This window comes from Myxocyprinus asiaticus, chromosome 47 (genome assembly GCF_019703515.2).
Source record: "Myxocyprinus asiaticus isolate MX2 ecotype Aquarium Trade chromosome 47, UBuf_Myxa_2, whole genome shotgun sequence".
NCBI lineage: Eukaryota > Metazoa > Chordata > Actinopteri > Cypriniformes > Catostomidae > Myxocyprinus > Myxocyprinus asiaticus.
The window spans coordinates 8,846,890-8,866,653 of NC_059390.1; the positions used below are offsets into that span (position 1 = coordinate 8,846,890).

General features: G+C 42.9%; 1 protein-coding gene across 1 annotated transcript in view; it reads left to right on the top strand.

Annotated features, from left to right (window-relative positions):
- LOC127436737 (protein O-mannosyl-transferase TMTC1-like) overlaps positions 1 to 19,764 on the top strand; it is a 61,012-nt gene that overhangs the window by 34,648 nt on the left and 6,600 nt on the right. The window contains exons 10-16 of the mRNA XM_051691059.1: positions 9,859 to 10,026; positions 10,646 to 10,759; positions 17,266 to 17,409; positions 18,190 to 18,298; positions 18,480 to 18,582; positions 19,145 to 19,280; positions 19,389 to 19,533. Coding sequence (XP_051547019.1) covers positions 9,859 to 10,026; positions 10,646 to 10,759; positions 17,266 to 17,409; positions 18,190 to 18,298; positions 18,480 to 18,582; positions 19,145 to 19,280; positions 19,389 to 19,533 — 919 coding nt within the window. The remainder of the gene's footprint in view (positions 1 to 9,858; positions 10,027 to 10,645; positions 10,760 to 17,265; positions 17,410 to 18,189; positions 18,299 to 18,479; positions 18,583 to 19,144; positions 19,281 to 19,388; positions 19,534 to 19,764) is intronic.

Here is a 19,764-nt window from a genome sequence, read left to right on the forward strand (position 1 = left end):
CCCAAAATCAAAAGAAGAAATAATTATAATTTGCACAAAGAAAATGAAGCCTATTTTTCGCATCTTTGCATTGGGACATTATTAACGTGGCAATTAAGCATTTTTTTCATTGCTGTTATGAATCAGGATGTTTTAACTGGATTTTTAAACAAACAATTCCTATGAAGCCCATATTTATAATGCATTGTAAAGGCATTATACATGCATTATACTGCATTCATAATGTCTCATAATACACCTTATAATAAGTTATAACTTCTCATAAATAATTATAACTACAGTAATAATACATAATACTTCCCCGATTCATAGTTCCCTATCTGTCACTCACTCGACGTTGGTGTCGATGTAGTGACACTAGGGGTCACTCTTGGGAGCCCGAGACACCTCTGGTCTTTGATAAAAGGCCAATGAAAATTGGCGAGTGGTATTTGCATGCCACTCCCCTGGACATACGGGTATAAAAGGAGCTGGTATGCAACCACTCATTCAGATTTTCTCTTCGGAGCCGAACGGTCATGCTCATTGAGCTGAATACTACTGTTCATTCACCTCTGCTGGATCTGACGGCGCATTTCAGCGGCTTCTCCCCCCTCTGCACTGGTGCACTGCAGAGAACGCCCCTGGGCGCTTCGGCAGAAAAACTAGAGAGTATATTTTCTGAAAGAGCATTTTTCCACTCTAAAAGAGTATATATTTCTCTAAAAGAGCGCACACACGGAACGTCTTTTTAAAGATGCTTTTCCGATTGTGTGTTATTCCTGGTTGCGCTCGTTATCTCTCGCCTTCTAACGGTCACGATCACTGTCTTTCGTGTCTGGGCACTGCTCACGCGGAGACAGCGTTCGTGGATGGTCATGTTCTCATTGCGAGAATATGTCCATGGCAACATTGCGGTCACGGCTCGCCTTCGTAAGAAAGTGAGCCACCCCAGAGGCTCCCGACTCGGTCCTTTTACCCACGGGTATGAGGCCAGCGTGGCTAGCACTGGGGGCGATTTGGGTATCCCCCCGCAGACCTCCCATTCCCCAGCACGCTCGTCTGCCCCGATCGGCCTTCCGGGTGAGTCCGCCGGCTCGTCTCACGGCGAGTTCGACCTCTTATTCGGAGCCCGCGAAGGTGATGAGCTCTCGGAGAGCGGGCTCGTCCAGTCGGAAGCCTCAGCTGGGCTCCTCCCTTCGGGGTCGATTGCCCAGTCACAGGCTGACGCGGAGATGACGACATGCCTTCCCGGGCAGCCGCGAGCATAGGTTAGAGTGGATCTCACTGCTCTTCCCTGAACCCTCGCGGCACGGTGATTGGTTCCTGGGCTCGCGGCACCGCTCAAAGCCACGCCCCGCCCCCGTTCCTTTCTTCCCGGAAGTGCATGAAGAGCTGACAAGGTCGTGGGAGGCACTTTTTACTGCCCGGTCCCGATCTTTTCAGCTTCCCCGCCCTCACTACCCTTGATGGTGGGGCGGCCAAGGGCTATTCGGCAATCCCCCGGTGGATAAAGGCGCTCGCGGTGCACCTATGCCCGCAGAGCGCCGCCACCTGGCGCAGGTGCCCAAAGCCCCCATCCAAGGCCTGTAGGTTTATGTCGTCTCTGACGGCCAAGGCCTACGGTGCCGCTGGACAAGTCGCCTCCGCCCTGCACGCCATGGCTCTCCTGCAAGTCCGCCAAGGCGCTAAAGGAACTGCACGAGGGTAGTTCCGCCCCGGGATTGAGGCAGGAACTGCACTCGGTGACCGACCTCGCTCTCCGAGCGACGGAGGTCACGGCACGGTCTCTCGGGCGGACGATGGCCACACTAGTGGTCCAGGAGCGCCACCTTTGGCTCAACCTGGTCGAGATGGGTGAGGCCGACAAGACACGATTCCTTGCTGCCCCATTTCCCAGGCGGGCCTATTCGGCGACACCGTCGAGGACTTTGCCCAGCAGTTTTCGATGGTAGAGAAGTAGATGGATGCTAGCCGGCATATCCTGCCCCGGCGCGGCTCAAGATCCCGCACCCCGTCTACTCATCACCAAGGGCGTCCCCCTGCGGTGACTACCGCAGCCCGCCCCCGGCGTGGAGCCCACTGCAGGAAGCAGACGCCACCCGTCTCGCGGCTGCCCAGAACCCGTGAAAGGCTTCAAAGCGCCCTTGAGACGGGCGACCAAGGGACAACGAAACCCACTGCTCTGGAGCTGGTAAACAGATCTCCATCTTTTTGTTACCTTTTGCATTTAATCGCACTGCATGCCCAAGTGGCTGCAGTACTCAAGAGCTCAGCAAGAGCGGTTTCCTTGTTCCCTGGGTCACGTATCCGGTGTGTACGGCCGTCATCTCGACCACCGTCCACCACTCTATTTGGCAGGTTTGGCGCTCCAGCGGCAGTCTCCCGCCCCTGAGCGCCCAGCTGTGGCACAAATCTGCCCCCGATGTGACGGTCTCCATGGGTCACGAGGACAGGCCTCTTCCTCCTCCGTCCCAGGCTGTTCCGGGGGTGGTCACAAGGAGCCAGGTAAGTGCTTCGATGTCCTTGGACTCAGCACGGCCACGACGTGGTGTGTCACCTCGAGCTCCGCCCCGCCGCGAGGCCCCACCTGCCGGTACGTCTGATGACGTTGTCCCTTTGTTCCCCCTTGCGCGGAACTTGGACGCATGGCTTGCGCTTTCCAATCCGTCGCGAGGGCTGGTCCGGACCGTCCAACTCGGCTGCGTGATTCACTTCGCCGGGCATCCGCCCAGGTTCAGCGGTGTCCACTTCACTTTGGTGAAAGACGAAAACGCTGCTACCTTGCGCAGAGATTGCTACCCTCCTACGGAAGGGCGCGATAGAACCTGTCCCTCCAGCCGAGATGAAGAAGGGGTTTTTCAGCACCTACTTCATCGTACCGAATGGGTTGAGGCCAATCCTGGACCTGTGAGTCCTGAACTAGGCTTTACACAGACTCCCGTTCAAGATGCTGACGCAAAAACGCATTCTGGCGAGCGTCCGGCATCAAAATTGGTTCGCGGCGGTAGACCTGAAGGATGCGTTCTTCCACGCCTCGATCCTTCCTCGACACAGACCCTTCCTGCGGTTCGCGTTCGAGGGTCAGGCGTATCAGTACAAAGTCCTCCCTTTCGGCCTGTCCCTGTCTCCCCGTGTCTTTACAAAGGTCGCAGAGGCTGCCTTTGCCCCATTTAAGGGAGGTGTGCATTCGTGTTCTCAACTATCTCGACGACTGGCTAATCCTAGCTCACTCTCGAGACATGTTGTGCGCACACAGTGACCTGGTGCTCTCACACCTCAGCCGACTAGGGCTTCGGGTCAACTGGGAAAAGAGCAAGCTCCTCCCGGTTCAGAGCATCTCTTTTCTCGGTTTGGAGTTGGACTCGGTCTCCTTGACGGCGCGCCTTACGAACGAGCACGCCCAGTCGGTGCTGGCCTGTTTGAAGGCGTTCAAACCGGGAACAGCGGTTCCACTGAAACTTGTGTGTATGTCACAACTCGCCCGCCGTCTCCTCCTCTGGAGTCAGCAGCACTTCAAGTCGCTGCAAGCCACTCACATCCCGGGCAACCGCAACACTACAGCGGACGCGCTGTCACAACAGATTACCCTCAGGGGAGAGTGGAGACTCCACCTTCAGGTGGTCCAGCTGATTTGGAGTCGATTCGACAGGCACAGGTGCACCTGTTCGCCTCCCAAAAATTCTCCCCACTGCCCGCTCTGGTACGCCCTGACCGAGGCCCCCCTCGGCATAGACGCACTGGCACTCAGCTGGCCCCCTGGCATTCGCAAATATGCATTTCCCCCAGTGAGCCTGCTTGCACAGACCCTGTGCAAGGTCAGGGAGGACAAGGAGCAGGTCATCCTGGTAGCACCCTACTGGCCCGCCCAGACGTGGTGCTCGGACCTCACGCTCCTCGTGACAGCTCCCCCCTGGCGAATTCCCCTAAGGAAGGACCTTCTTTCTCAGGGAAGGAGCACCATCTGGCACCCGCGCCCAGACCTCTGAAATCTCCATGTCTGGCCCCTGGATGGGACGTGGAAGACCTAAGCTGTATCCCACCTGCGGTGGTAGACACGATCACTCAGGCTAGGGCCCCCTCTACGAGGCGCCTGTATGCCTTTAAGTGGCATCTGTTCGCTAAGTGGTGTTCTTCCCGTCGGGAAGACCCCCAGAGATGCACAGTCGGATCAGTGCTTTCCTTCCTGCAGGAGAGGTTGGAAGGGAGACTGTCTCCTTCCACCTTGAAGGTGTACGTTGCTACCATAGCAGCACACCACGACACAGTCGACGGTAAGCCCTTAGGGAAGCACGACCTGATCATCAGGTTCCTAAGAGGCGCCAGGAGGCTGAATCCCTCCTGACCGTGCCTCGTTCCCTCATCGGACCTCTGTAGTTCTTCAGGGTCTACAGAGAGCCCCCTTTGAGCCTTTGCAGTCAGCCGAGCTTAAGGCACTCTCCTTGAAGACTGCCCTCCTGACTGCGCTTACTTCCATCAAGAGGGTAGGTGACCTGCAAGCATTCTCTGTCAGCAAAACGTGCCTTGAGTTCGGTCCAGGTTACTCTCACGTGATCCTGAGACCCTGACCGGGCTATGTGCCCAAGGTTCCCACCACCCCTTTAGGGACTAGGTGGTGAACCTGCAAGCGCTGCCCCAGGAGGAGGCAGACCCAGCCCTGTCGTCGCTGTGTCCGGTGCACACTTTACCCATCTATTTGGATCACACGCAGAGCTTTAGAATCTCTGAGCAGCTCTTTGTCTGCTTTGGTGCACAGCGGAAAGGAAGCACTGTCTCCAAGCAGAGGATCGCCCACTGGCTCATTGACGCCACAACTATGGCATATGTCGCCTAGGACATGCCGCCCCCGGTAGGGCTACCAGCCAATTCTACCAGGGGTGTAATGGCTCCATGGGCCCTGGCCAGGGGTGCCTCTCTAACAGACATTTGCAGAGCAGCGGGCTGGGCAACACCCAACACCTGTGCAAGGTTCTACAACCTCCAGGTGGAACCGGTTTCGTCCCAGGTAGTGGCACACAACACAAGCGGATAAGCCCGGGATAGCTGGCCGTGTGTATCGCTTGCACATAGCGCCTTCCACCTCCCTTGGAGCTGAAGATGTGCGCCATTAATTCCCAGTAGTGTTCACAGACTTTGTTCCCTGGTTGACTTCCTCCGAGCCCTATGGCAGTCGAGTTTTCGGAGAGACTCGCTGCCGGCCCAGTACACGCGCTAAGAGCCCTGTTCTGGGGTAGGTGCTCCGCATGTGGCGGTTCCCTGTAAGGCTAACCCCATTCGATCTATATCTTCCGCTAGTTCGTTTCCCTGCTGGCAAACTGTGTCTTCCTTGGGCAGAGCCCCTCTGCCCCAGTCTCCATGTTTGTAGTAACTCCTCCCCCATTGGGCAGGATCTACCTTGAAGGCTCTCCACATGGTTGGAAAGACCATGTGATGTATTTTTCCACTTAAATATCCCCCCCTCTTTGGGCAAGGTGTGGTCTCCGCTGTGTCTTCCCCTTCGGAGGGACACCCCCTGACTAGACCTGGTGGCCCAGTCGGATAATCCCCCTTCTTTTTTAGGGAGTGGAAAAAGAGAAGGGGAAAAGAGGCCACGACTGGGTTAAGCCTGTTTCTATCTTTGGGTATTCGACTTGTCCCCAAAAAGGGCCGTTCGACACTCATAACTGTGTTGGGGGAGGTTACGTGTTGACCTGGTGTGCTGGCTATTAGGCACACAGCAAGTCTGCCCACCACACACCGCCAGTTCACGTAACACAGTTCAGCTTTGTGGTGTTTTGTATAGGGACCCCTAGTGTCACTACATCGACACCAACGTCGAGTGAGTGACGGATAGGGAACGTCATGGTTACTGGTGTAACCTCCGTTCCCTGATGGAGGGAACGAGACGTTGTGTCCCTCCTGCCACAACGCTGAACTACCCGCTGAAATGGCCGGACCTTATATCGGCTCCTCAGCATAAAACCTGAATGAGTGGTTGCATACCAGCTCCTTTTATACCTGTATGTCCGGGGGAGTGGCATGCAAATACCACTCGCCAATTTTCATTGGCTTTTTATCAAAGACCAGAGGTGTCTCGGGCTCCCAAGAGTGACCCCTAGTGTCACTACATCGACACCAACGTCTCGTTCCCTCCATCAGGGAATGGAGGTTACACCAGTAACCATGACGTTATACTTAAGAGTGTAATATATTATAACACAAGCAACATCCAATTTTAAGCAGAAGCTAATAAAGTTAATCATATAATTGCTGTCATGCAAAAGCATAGTGTAAACAGTCAAAAGGCTTTATGACATGGTCATATTATTAGTGGACTTTGCCTGCTTTAAGTAAGGTTACAAAAGCAAAATCTTCTTATTAACAGCCATAACATAAACTTGTAACATACAATACATAACAAGTCAAACTTTTTTTTTGGGGGGGGGGGGGTTTCTCCCCAGTTTGGCATGCCCAATTCCCAATGCGCTCTAGGTCCTCATGTTGGCGTAGTGACTCGCCTCAATCTGTGTGGTGGAGGACGAATCTTAGTTGCCTCAGCGTCTGAGACCGTCAATCCGAGCATCTTATTACGTGGCTTGTTGAGGGCATTACCGTGGAGACGTAGCGTGTGTGGAGGCTCACACTATTCTCCGTGGCATCCACACAAAACTCACCACGCGCCCCACTGAGAGCAAATCACATTATCATGACCACAAGGAGGTTACCCCATGTGACTCTACCCTCCCTAGCAACCAGGCCAATTTGGTTGCTTAGGAAGCCTGACTGGAGTCACTCAGCCTGCCATGGATTTGAACTTGCGACTCCAGGTGTGGTAGTCAGTGTCTTTACTTGCTGAGCTACCCAGGCCCCCTAACAAGTCAAACTTATACAATGGAAGTTATTTATAAAATAAGTCTCCAAATAAGATTCACAAACATTAAAGTTTATTTAACAGAGTCCAGTATAGAATCAGTTTTATTTAAAAAAAATAAAAAAAAAATAAAATAAAATAAAATATATTATTCTTGTGTGTTTTTTCTCAAGAGCGAGTTTCTGATATATTTTAACCTTGTAGCTTTACAAGTGTTTTTCTTAATATCTCAAAATTTACATTGAATATGTGTTTTTTACAATGCATTATAAATATAGGCTTAATAGAAAGTGTTACCTAAATATCTATTATTCTCAATGGTGATTCAAATTAGATTCTCATTACTGTAATTCAATTATTTTAAATATAATCAGCATAAATTAAAGGCATAACAACAAATACTACAATGATGTATAAATACTTTACAATTTAAATAATGTTTTCCTTTTTTGTTTTTTATTACGATAATGAGAATTACATTTCCTTGCAATGTGATAATGACAGTGATGGGGGCTTAAGTACATTACGTTTCTGAAGTGTGTGTGTAAAGCTGTAGGCGTCTGCATTAGAGCCCGATCGATATGGGATTTTTGAGACGATACCGATTTTAGAGGGGGAAAATTCACTGATATGGTGACCGATATAGTTAATTTTTGAGCTGGAATGAAAACTGACATTTTTTATGTGGATTGTTCACCGATTTTGCACCGATATGACTATGCAAGGGTACTCAGAAGGCTGCTTTCTTAAACAAATATTTTTATCAAAGAACATTTGACATTATTATTATACACTGTCAACAAATTCTAGAAATGAACACTGAGAAAATAAAGAATAAATAAAAATACAATAAATAGCTTAATAAACATCAGTACTGTTTAGTATGTCAATTGCTGACAACTTAAATAATAAAATAAAATAAAAATCAGTACTGTATGTTTAGTATCAGTCAATTGCTGACCATTTAAATAAAAAATAAATAAAAATACAATAAATAGCTAAATAAAAATCAGTACTGTATTTTTAGTATCAGTCAGTTGCTGACCATTTAAATAAAGAATAAATAAAAATAAAATAAATAGCTAAATAAATATCAGGGGCCGGTTGCACCAGCTATACGTACGTTACAACTTAGCCTAGTTGTGGCGTAAATGGGCACTAAGTCACAATTTATCCACTACCGTTGCACCATCAAACTTAGGTAGGACATAACCCTACATATAAACTAAATATTTACGGCAGCCTCCGACCAGGAGTAACGGATGGAATGACATCAATGAGCTCATGTTTTGGTTGACAGGCATCAGTCCTTTCGACATATGTGATGGTGTTGGCAATTACACTTGTTTACATTTACGAGAGAGGGAAAAAAAACTTACTTTTAAGCGGCTCTTCAGCATGAAACCGATCTAACGGTGCAGTTTTTAAGGTGCGTCGCCCGGTGTCAAGTTTCAACACATTCAAAATATATATATAGGATATTAAAATGAATAAATGTCTGTTTTTCCAGCCTGTTGTATTAGTATTTATCACCCCTCATTTATTTTAGATACAGTTCCTATATATTATTATTTACACAGGGCAAATATACTATTTATTAAATTTACTTTTTTTACGTACCCTATTTTAATGTCTGGAAAACCAGACTTTTAAATATTACATTTTATAAATGCAATGACTGGAATTGTTCGGTTGAAGAGGGTACCAAACTGTGAATCCTGAACAAAACAGTTTGGTGAATACATGTTTACACGCTGACAAGGTGTGAAATTAGCTTCGTGTTTAGCTAGTTAGCTGGAAGCTCGTTGCCACGGAGAGTAAAAGATGGACTTTATTTACTTTCCAGCATTGTGTCTCACCAACTAGGTAACAGCGAAGCGTGAAATTAACACTCACCACACACAGTCCACCACCGCACTGTTGTCTGCTGAGCTGCAAATAGATGCTCTGATGTTTACCTTTCAATTTGCTACATTACTGACTGCACTGACAAACAATAGCTGGCTGACAGCAAACAGATGTGATAAATATGGGTGACATGGTTGTCAGGGACAGGGTTAATGTTATATTAGTTATATAAAATGATGGGGTCATTTTTTATTAACTTTCCAGTATGTATTTCGCAAACTAGTTAGCAATTTAACGCACCATTTAACTCCGCCCTGTCTGTAGAGCCACCATCTGCTCAGAGTCAGCTCTGTAAACAATGGAGTCGGAGCGCACTCTGCTGGACAAACTACGTAATGACACCAATTCTAAAGCATTGTTTTCTGCATTATGTGTTCTGAAAAAAAGTTTTCATATCGGAGCATATTGGTAAAATATACGCCAATACCGATATATCGGTGAAAGGCTAATATCGGTAATATCGGCCGACCGATATACTGGTTGGGCACTACTCTGTATGTGTTCTGTGTGTGAGGAGTGGGTGTTGACTGGGAAAGGGAGGTGTCGCCTTCCAAATATAAGTTTCCTGTGAAGCAGAACAGAGAGATGAAGTAAGAAAAAGAAATTGCGAGCATACAATATATTGACAGTAGAATCCAAATTAAGGCCCACATACATTAAATAAGTAACAACAAAAGACACATAACAGAAATAAGTGTGGAATATGTGATTTGATATAATTGCTCTTTCTTGCACCAATCTTATTCCACACTAATATTTAATAATCTCCACACAGAAGGTTCGTGTAATTGTGTTTGACTTCAGCCGTTTCTGACTGTGTCCACAGTGACACCAGTGTTTAAAGATCAGCCCATTTCCTGTGGCTAATGGAATGAAGGGTATTTTATCCTTCTCATGATTATCTACAAATTTGTGTCTCTCTCCATGAATAGGGTACACCTTGCTTTAATTTAGGTTTAATATATGATGTTTTTTCACTTGTAACATTCTCTATATTACATTATCTGTAAAATGTACACAAAGGCCTATGAAATGGGTTAAATTTGTACATCTGATTAGTGTTCCTTATATTAGAGAATATTTTTATACAGTAGAACAACCCTTTTGTGTTGTTTGTGCAGTATGGGCTACTGTGTCCTGGTGGTGCATGGGCTGAACAGACTGTATTCAGTGGTCAATCGATGGGGAGCGGCCGCACTCACTGTGTCCATGCTGGTTGTCCTCCTCCTCTTCTCCTGGAAGACTGTCCAACAGAACGAGGTCTGGCTTTCCAGAGAAGCCCTTTTCAGGTGTGTGTGTGTGTGTGTTTAATGGCCAAGATCCTTAGCATTCTTAAAGGGATAGTTCACCCAAAAATTACATTTCTGTCATCATTTACTTACCCTCATGTCGTTGGAAACCCTTTAAGACCTTTAAACCCTTTAAAAAGAGATATTTTGCAGAATGTCTTGGCTGCTCTTTTCCATACAACAAAATTAGATGCTGATTTTAAACGGTTAAGCTCCAAAAGGACGTATAAGTATCATTAAAGTAGTCTATGTGATTTGAGTTTTATATTCCAAGTCTTATGAAGCCATTCAGTAGCAAGGAACAGATAAGAATTTAAGTCTTTATTCACTGATAATCTGTGTTCCGTGCATTCAAATGACAGAACATTCATTTATGTGTGAACTATTTCCTAATGTGTCATTTTGTGTATTGCTTTTTATTGCAATATGGGTTTAAAATGTAGGAGTAAAATGTGTGTTTCTGTTGTTTAGCAGCTTTCTATTTAGATTTCCATATTTAGAAACATGTTAATAAGATTCAAGATTTTTTGTTAGTGTGGTACAGGGGTCACATAGTTTAATCTGTGTGGGAGATTGTTCTCTGTGGAGTTCTGAACTATTTTCTGCCATCCGTCCTCAGGTCTGGCATTCAGACGTTACCTCACAATGCAAAAGTTCATTACAACTATGCCAACTTTCTAAAGGACAGAGGGCGAAACCAAGAAGCCGTTTATCACTATAAAACTGCCCTCAGGTAAGTGTGTATGTGGGCATAGTTCTTAAAAACAAAAGAAATCAAAATTGGTTAAGTCCATTTCTATTACTGAGAAAGTCCCTCCACAAGCAAATCATGTTCATGGTTGTGACATAAGCTAAAGGTTATTGGCTATAAAATAAACTAAAAAGTTTCAACTCAGGGTTCCAATGTGTCCTGGAAAACCTGGAATTTTGCTATGCACTTTTCCAGTCATGGAAAAGTCATGGAAAATCAGAAAAATACCTAAATGTCCTGGAAAATAATAATTTGTCCTGGAAAATATTTTAGTGTAATAAAACAATTTGACCGTGTTGCTAGCAAGGTTTTCGTTACATGTACAAAAACATGGTAACAATCGGGACTCAGAATAGGAGTCAAATACACAAATTCATATTATTTTGTCACTGCTGGTGGCTGCGCATTGTGAAACAACATCAACGGTTAAGGACGCTTACACCCTCATGATTGATTACAGCAGCGGCCAATCGTGTGCTTGGCAATCACGGTCTAACCGAGGCAGATCGCTTGATTGGTTACAGCTACAGCTAATCGCGTGCTTGGCAACAGCAGTGCGTGCAGAGTGAGAAGAGCCATTCGTGAAACTTCTCATTCATAAACAAACTGAATGACCTGGTACATGTACCAACCAAGTGAATGAGAGGGGCATGAGATATTGAATCTCCCTCAAGCCATTGCGGTGCGTCGCATCAACGGACGCACCTGGTATAGACAGGGTGTTAGAGCTAAACATAAGTCCTCTTTTTATTTTCTGCAATCAAAGCAATTGCCATTATTTTTCTCTTCCAAATAAATGTTTTCAATGTTTATTGTGCACACCTCCTGCTTTCTTGCGTGGCAAGTTCGTAAATTCACCCCTCCGTGATGCTTTCTGCAACGCTTGTCATGTGGAGGACAAAGCGTCACTTGACGCTGGTGTTGAGTGGAGCGTTGATGCCTCGACTCAACTCATTTACCATGACGAAAGCACATTATTTTTTATTTTTTTATTTTTCTTCCCTTTTCTCCCCTATTTGGAATGCCCAATTCCCAATGTGCTCTAAGTCCTCGTGGTGGTGTAGTGACGCCTCAATCCAGGTGGTGGAGGACGAATCTCAGTTGCCTCCACGTCTGAGACCGTCAATCCGCGCATCTTATCACGTGGCTTGTTTGGCGCGTTACCGCGGAGACATAGCGCGTGTCGAGGCTTCACGCTATTCTCCGCGGCATCCACACACAACTCACCACACACCCCACCGAGAGCGAGAACCACATTATAGTGACCACAAAGAGGTTACTCAATGTGACTCTACCCTCCCTAGCAACCGGGCCAATTCTGGATTCGAACTCACTACTCCAGGGGTGGTAGTCAGCGTCTTAACTCGCTGAGCTACTCAGGCCCCCCGACGAAAGGACATTATTGAAACTAAAAATTATTATTATTATTAGGCTATTATTGTTGTCTTTTCTGATAAAAGTCATGCTCGGTAGTTCACAAACTGAAGGAAAACAGTTTCTGTTTTAATGCTTAAATACTATAAAGTCTCTTGGCAGATTTCGGTCGTGAACATCTCAAAATTATTCAATGACTCACTCATTGCACATAAGCTGCTCATTTGTCGCCATCTAGTGGCATCTCCAGAAGTGGTCACTAAACTTATCAATTAATGAAACTCAACAAATTTGTGAAACAGAAGCAAGCCACAACAAAGTACCCTTTATTTTTGTAGCTAAATCTTCACAATTGTGCAGATAATTTGCTATACTTGAATCATTAAAATAGCTTAAGTTGGTGCTTTTAGCTTATTCTTTAAAAATAATAACCCCGGAAAACATGTTCGTGGATCAGTGATTGTCTCAACTTTTTTGCCCCTTATGAGTTTGCATCCTTGTAAGTTATAAACTTTAAGTCAAGTCATTTTTATTTGTGTAGCGTTTTCACAACACATCGTTTCAAAGCAGCTTTACAGAAAATCATGCTTTAACAGACAATGAAACTGTAATATCTATAAAGTCTTAGAGTCATCATTGTGTAATTTGATTAAATAAGATTGTAAATTGTGTATAAAAATAAATAATTAAATAATAATTGTATTTAGAACCCCAGTGAGCAAGCTGAAGGTGACTGGCAAGGAACACAAAACTCCATAAGATGTTGGTTCATGGAGAAAAATAACCTTAGGAGAAACCAGGCTCCCTGTGGGGGCCAGTTACCCTCTGGCTAAACAGCATGAATATAATGCCAATATTAGTTAATTGTGTGCAGTGCAAGTCAAGGTTTAAAATGAGTGAACTAAGTAAGTGTTAAGGTCCAGTGTTTAAACAAAGATTTTGTATGAACTGTAAGATTAATGACTAATGTCTTTGAAGTCCATCCTGGATTAACTTCAGAAGTTCACATAGATGCATTGTCCTTTGTTAGTTGGCTGATGAAGGCTTTTGTTGGCAATTAATTGATAGTCTATGTATTCCATTTCAAGAATTTAGTCCATCAATAGACAAAGGTGATGGAGGCAGAGATGAGTGAGATGCATCGCAGTTCAACCGGCAGGTCATTTCGGTGAGGTTCGGTGGGGTCCATCCTAAATCCAAGTTTCAGGCAGTGGCTTATGAAGTATCTGATGTCTTACAGTTGGAGTTGACATCAGTTCATCCTTTGAAGCCCATCATAAAAGACTGAAGTGATGTCTGACTAGCACCGGCTGTAGTTTGTCATCATCACTCAGCAACACGTAGCAGTGGAGTCCAACACCAAGCAGGAACGGAGCTGGATCTGGCCGGCTCTGGTAACCTCGGGATATGAATCCCGGGATTAAGACAGGGGAACAAATAGAATAATATTAGCGTAGATGCCATTCAATTTATTGCAGAGTTATAGATCATGAGAAATGTTTCTGGTTGCAGCAGACCTATCTAAAGCAGCCTAATTGTGAGTTGATGGATAAATTAGGTATATGCCTGGCTAAATAGATGAGTCTTTAGTCTAGACTTAAACTGAGTGTGTCTGCGTCCTGAACAGCGTTAGGGAGACTATTCCATAGTTTAGGAGCCAAATAGGAAAAGGATCTTCCACCTTTTGTGGATTTCGATATTCTAGGAATTATTAACAGGCCAGAATTTTGTGATTGTAATGAACGCGATGGAATATATATAATTTGGAGAATTGTGAAATTTCATTGGGTTTAGAAGAAATATAAAGTTGGGTATCGTCGGCATAACAGTGGAAACTTATTCCACGATTCCTGATAATATCTCTCAAGGGAAGCATATATAAGGAGAAAAGCAGAGGCCCTAAAACTGATCCTTGTGGCACTCCATACTTAACTTTTGTTTGATTTTGAGAATTCCTCGTTTACACATACAAAGTGGTAGCGGTCTGATAAATTGGACGTAAACCATGCTAATGCAAGTCCACTAATGCCAACATAATTCTGCAGCCTATTCAAGAGAATGTCATGATCTATGGTGTCGAAGGCAGCACTAAGATCTAAAAGCACTAGAAGAGAAATGCAGCCACAATCAGATGATAAGAGCAAGTCATTTGGAACACCGATAAGTGCAGTCTCTGTATTGTGATGGGGCCTAAACGATTCCACTGTTCTACTTCACATCTCAGTAGAGACTGAGCCAAGAATCCTGACTTAAATTGTTCATATATACCATTTCTCTGTAGAAATGAACATAGTTGGGATGACACTACCTCTTCTAGTATTTTCAACATAAATGAGAGATTTGAAATCGGTCTATAATTAGCCAATTCTCCAGGATCAAGCTGTGGCTTCTTAATAAGCTTAATAAGTTTGATAACTGCCATTTTGAAGTTTCTTGGGACATGTCCTAAGGATAGCGAGGAGTTAATAATATTAAGAAGAGGTTCTGAGATTACAGGGAATACCTCTTTTAAGAGCTTAGTTGGTATTGGATCTAACATACATGTTGTGGCTTTTGATTTTTTTGATAAGTTTTGTTAGCTCTTCATGACCTATGACAGTGAAGGATTGAAGTTGCTCGTGAGGAAATTTATGTGCAGTGACAGTTGATTGCATAATTCCAATTTTATTTCTGATTATTTCTATTTTATCAGTAAAGAAATTCATGAAGTCATTACTATTGTGCTGCAACGGAATATCTGGTTCAGTCAATGCTTTATTCCTAATCAATTTAGCCACAGTACTGAATAAACACCTAGGATTGTTGTGGTTATTTTCTATGAGTTTGCTTTAATATGCTGACCTGGCAGCTTTTTGTGCCTGTCTGTAGCTAAAGACACTATCCTTCCATGCACCGTGAAATACTTCTAATTTTGTATTCTTCCACTTGCACTCCATTTTCTGAGCTGCTCTCTTGAGAGCATGAGTGTGATCATTGTACCATGGTGCAGGGCTTTTTTCTTAAATTTTCTTAAATCGAGGTGGGGGGCGACACTATCAAGAGTGCTAAAGAAGACTGTATATTTTCAGTTATTACATCAAGTTCTTCTAGACTTTTTGGCTTACTGAGAATGTGAGACAATTCTGGAAGATTATTAGTGAAGCTATCTTTAGTGGTCGAAAGAATATTTCTACCTGAATGATAGTGTGGTGTAGATTGAGTGACATTAGCTGATCGCAGCAAACAAGAGACGAGGTAATGATCTGAGATGTCATCGCTCTGTGGTAGAATTTCTATAGTATCAACATCAACTCCATATGACAGAATTAAATCTAGCATATGATTATGGTGATGAGTTGGTCCTGTCACATTTGGTCTGACTCCAAGAGAGTTGTGAATATCAATAAATGCTAATCCCAATGTGTCATATTCATTATCTATGTGAATGTTAGTCACCAACAATTAAAGCTCTAGATCTGATAGAAAATGAGCAAATTCACCAAGGAAATCTTAGTATGGCCCGGGTGATCTATATATTGTAACAAGTGCAAAAGATGACAGAGATTTTTTATTTATATCTGACAGTGCCACATTAAGCATCATTAGTTCAAAAGACTTTAACTTATACCCTGTCCTCTGAGTAACACCAAAAACTTCACTGTAAATTGTAGCAACACCTCCTCCTCGACCCTTCAGACGAGGCTTATGTTTATAACAATAACCTGTGGGAATAGATTTATTTAAACTAATATATTAATCCGGTTTAAGCCAGGTTTCAGTCTAGCAGAGCGCATCCAAACTATGATCTGTAATAATTCATTTACAATTAGTGTTTTGGTTGAAAGAGATCTAATGATTAGTAGCCCTACCTTTATTTGATGTTTATCTTCAAAACATTTTTTTTTTTTAAGTTTGACCTTAATCAAATTGTTTCTAAATGATTTAGTGAGGAGTTTTGTGTTTGGTAGTTTGGGGAACAGACACAGTCTCTATATGATATCTAGGTGATACAGTCTCTATGTGTTGTAGTTTATATGACCTGTGTGAAGCCTCAACACGTGTTATGTTTCTGTGGTAACACGCTCAACAAACCACGTGATAAGATGCGCGGATTGACGGTCTCAGATGCGGAGGAAACTGAGATTCGTCCTCCACCACCCTGATCGTAAGGCGAGTCACTACGCCACCACGAGGACTTGGAGTGCATTGGGAATTGGGCATTCCAAACTGGGGAGAAAAGGGAAAAAAATAAAAATACATTTGAATTCACACTGGGTGATTTGGCCTTAACACCTCTGGATGTGAATTAATTTTCAATAATTCAATGATCGGAGTCAGCTTATACCGCGGTTACCACATGTAGTATGTGGAAAACATGGAATCTAGTCATAAAAATGGCATTAGCAATAAAATGTAGAATGTCATGGAATATGACATACTGTATTTGGATGAAAATGAATGTTTGAATATAAAATTAATCAAATTAAAATTGTGATATGTCCTTGTCTGATAATTAAACTAAAAAAGTCTCTGATTTAATTGAATAAATAAATAATCTGCAAGTGATGCGATTTTCAAAATGAATGTGTAGAGCCGTCCACTCATACACTGAAAACGCCTCATCATGATCATCACGCGTGCTCTTGTGGGTGTGAGATGACAGAGACAGAGAGCACTGTGAAGTCTGCAGCACATACAGACTATGTATTTATTAAATTGAATCACAGCTTTATGGGGATTAATAATCACACTGGGCCATGGAGCAAACTGCTTATCTCAAGGTGAGAAACTACTGTCAAAAACAAACAGAAATGCCAAAATAAAAGCTTGATTTAAATGGATGCATGTGTTTTTGCTTAAATATTACCCTTGTTGGGTGCATAAAATGTCCTGGAAAATTGTGCCTTGAAAAGAGTGGGAACCCTTTAACTTTGTTTGTCTCAATAAGCTATTTAATGGAGTCTTTAAGAAAAGTTTTACACTGAATGGTTTTGTCTGCTGATGGATGCATTTCTATTTGCCAAAATACACCATTTCTTTTTCTGCAAATATTATCAGTGCTTTCATTGATTTATGTAAAATCTGTATAATCTTCTCTAACTTTTCATTGCCACAGTCTCTCTGTGTTTTTGCAGACTATACCCTCGACATGCCAGTGCACTGAATAATCTGGGCACCCTGACTCACCGTGCTGAAGGGGCTGAAATCTATTACAGGAAAGCGCTGGGCATTAACCCTCAACACAACAGAGCTCTCTTCAACCTGGGCAACCTTCTCAAGTTAATACAAACACTATTTACACTCATTATGGAATTGCAAGGAATGAAAATCAAAAGGAATTTAAGAATTATGATTCTGGTTCCTTAATGGTTCTGTTAACAATTATTTTAGTAACTTTGAAGAAGAAAGAATTGACAGCTGTTTGGACAACAATTCCCATTTCATTCACCACCCTCACAAGCCTGCTGTCAAATTATAAAATAATTTCAGATTTCAACTGAACTGTAATAACAATAATAAGTGTGAAAATAAATGGTATCCAATTCTTGAAAAAAAGAGTTCATTTTATCATGCAACTTTGCTGTGTTGGTTTTCTTTCTTCAACACATACTTTGTATTTAGTGTGTCTGTGAGTCTTGCAATGTCTGCGATGTGGCCTATATAAAATAAAAATGGGCATTAACACATTTTTTTATTGCACGAAGCAACGAATCACAATCGTTTGAAAGTTGATTGTTGATTCACAGCCGACAATAAAAATAGGCACATGCTGATCGTCATGGCAACAGATCTGATGCTTATATTGCATGTTTTAATATGGTGTTCCGTCCGCAATGGGGGCAGTTCCAGAACTGATAACGGAACCGAACATCAATCATTGTTTAAGTTGGATCCAGTAATTTGAATCAAGTGTTTTTTTAAAACTCAACCGGTTCTGAATAAGAATCTCTTATTCTGTCTTGATTCCCAACCTAAGTCCTAAAGTTACCTAAGTTATCTCTCACTATGTTCGTGTTTGCGTATATAAGGAATAAGATGATAATACTATTGCTTTTCAGGTCTCAGGGGAAGGAAGAAGAGGCAGAGAGGATGCTGAAGGAATCGATTCGGTTCGGTCCACATTTTGCTGATGCCTACTCCAGTCTCGCTTCTCTATATGCTGACCAGGTCTCTCTTTCTCTGATGGGTTTTGTTCTCATTACAGTAAATGACACACAAAGAGTGATTTTTTTTTTTTTTTTTTTTCAATCCTTCTTAGACATTTTTGTTTGTAATGCAAGACTGTAGTATACTGTATATTCACTTATATTTTGTATTTATTTTTTCATATACTTTTTTTTTTGCATAGGGACGTTCAAAAGAAGCAAATGAAATTTATACAAAAGGGATTGAGAACTGCCCTGACAGTTCGGACCTCCATAATAACTACGCCGTATTCCTTGTGGACACAGGTAAGAAGCTTGTATAACTTTAAACTCTTTTAGATTTTGTATATATGTTAATAGTACAAAACAATACGCATTCTATGTAAAACACATTTATAATATGTCTATTCATAATTGGCTTTCATTGATATTGTTGAACATATATACAACATATATTTCAAAATACTGCAAAAAAATGCCAATTTTCATATATATATATATATATATATATATATATATATATATATATATATATATATAAAACATATTTTCCCAAATAATAGAAGAATTTGAAAATGTACATATATGTCCAAATATATACAGTAACCTTAATTTTATATATACTATATACATTGTGTATATATATATATATATATAGTAGTGTGTGTGTGTGTGTGTGTGTGTGTGTGTGTGTGTGTGTGTGTGTGTGTGTGTGTGTGTGTGTGTGTGTGTGTGTGTGTATATATATATATATATAATGTTCATAAATGGCCATATCAGATTTTGTATGGGTAAGTATGAACAAAAGTAATAGTGATGCTCACCATAATTTCGAAGCCTCCATATTATCAATCACCCTTTCATTTAGGTCATGGAGACCGTGCGGCCTTTCATTACCAGGAAGCTGTTCGTCTCAAGCCAGCTCACTATGTTGCCATGGTGAACCTGGGCCGCCTTCTTCGGTCGTCCAATTACAATACAGAGGCGGAGTTATGGTACAAAAGGTAAGCTGAGATCCAGTGAACCTGTATAAACTTAACAATGTACCCAGCTTACAATGAATGGAACTGTAAACTAGTTTTTGGCTGAGTGCGTTTCTGTGTCCCACACAGGGCCCTGCAGGTGGTTCGTAAGGTGGACATCCTGACCCCTCTGGGGGCTTTGTACTATAACACAGGCAGATATGAAGAGGCACTGGATGTTTACAGAGAGGCAGCCACACTTCAGCCAGACAGCACTGATATCTGGCTCGCACTGGTGAGAGAGACTCTTTTTAACTGTGTATCATTATGTTCACTTGACAAAGCCAACATACTGTTATTCTACAGACTTGGTTTAGGGTTTTTAAAAATCCCTAAACCAAGACAAAAATTTTCAATTGTGATTCTCCTTGAGCTTTCAAGCTATATACATCAAACTTAGCACCTGGGTTGTGCAAAATTCAGAATTTCAGAATTAACTCCCTTTCAATTCATGAGTTGACTTTGA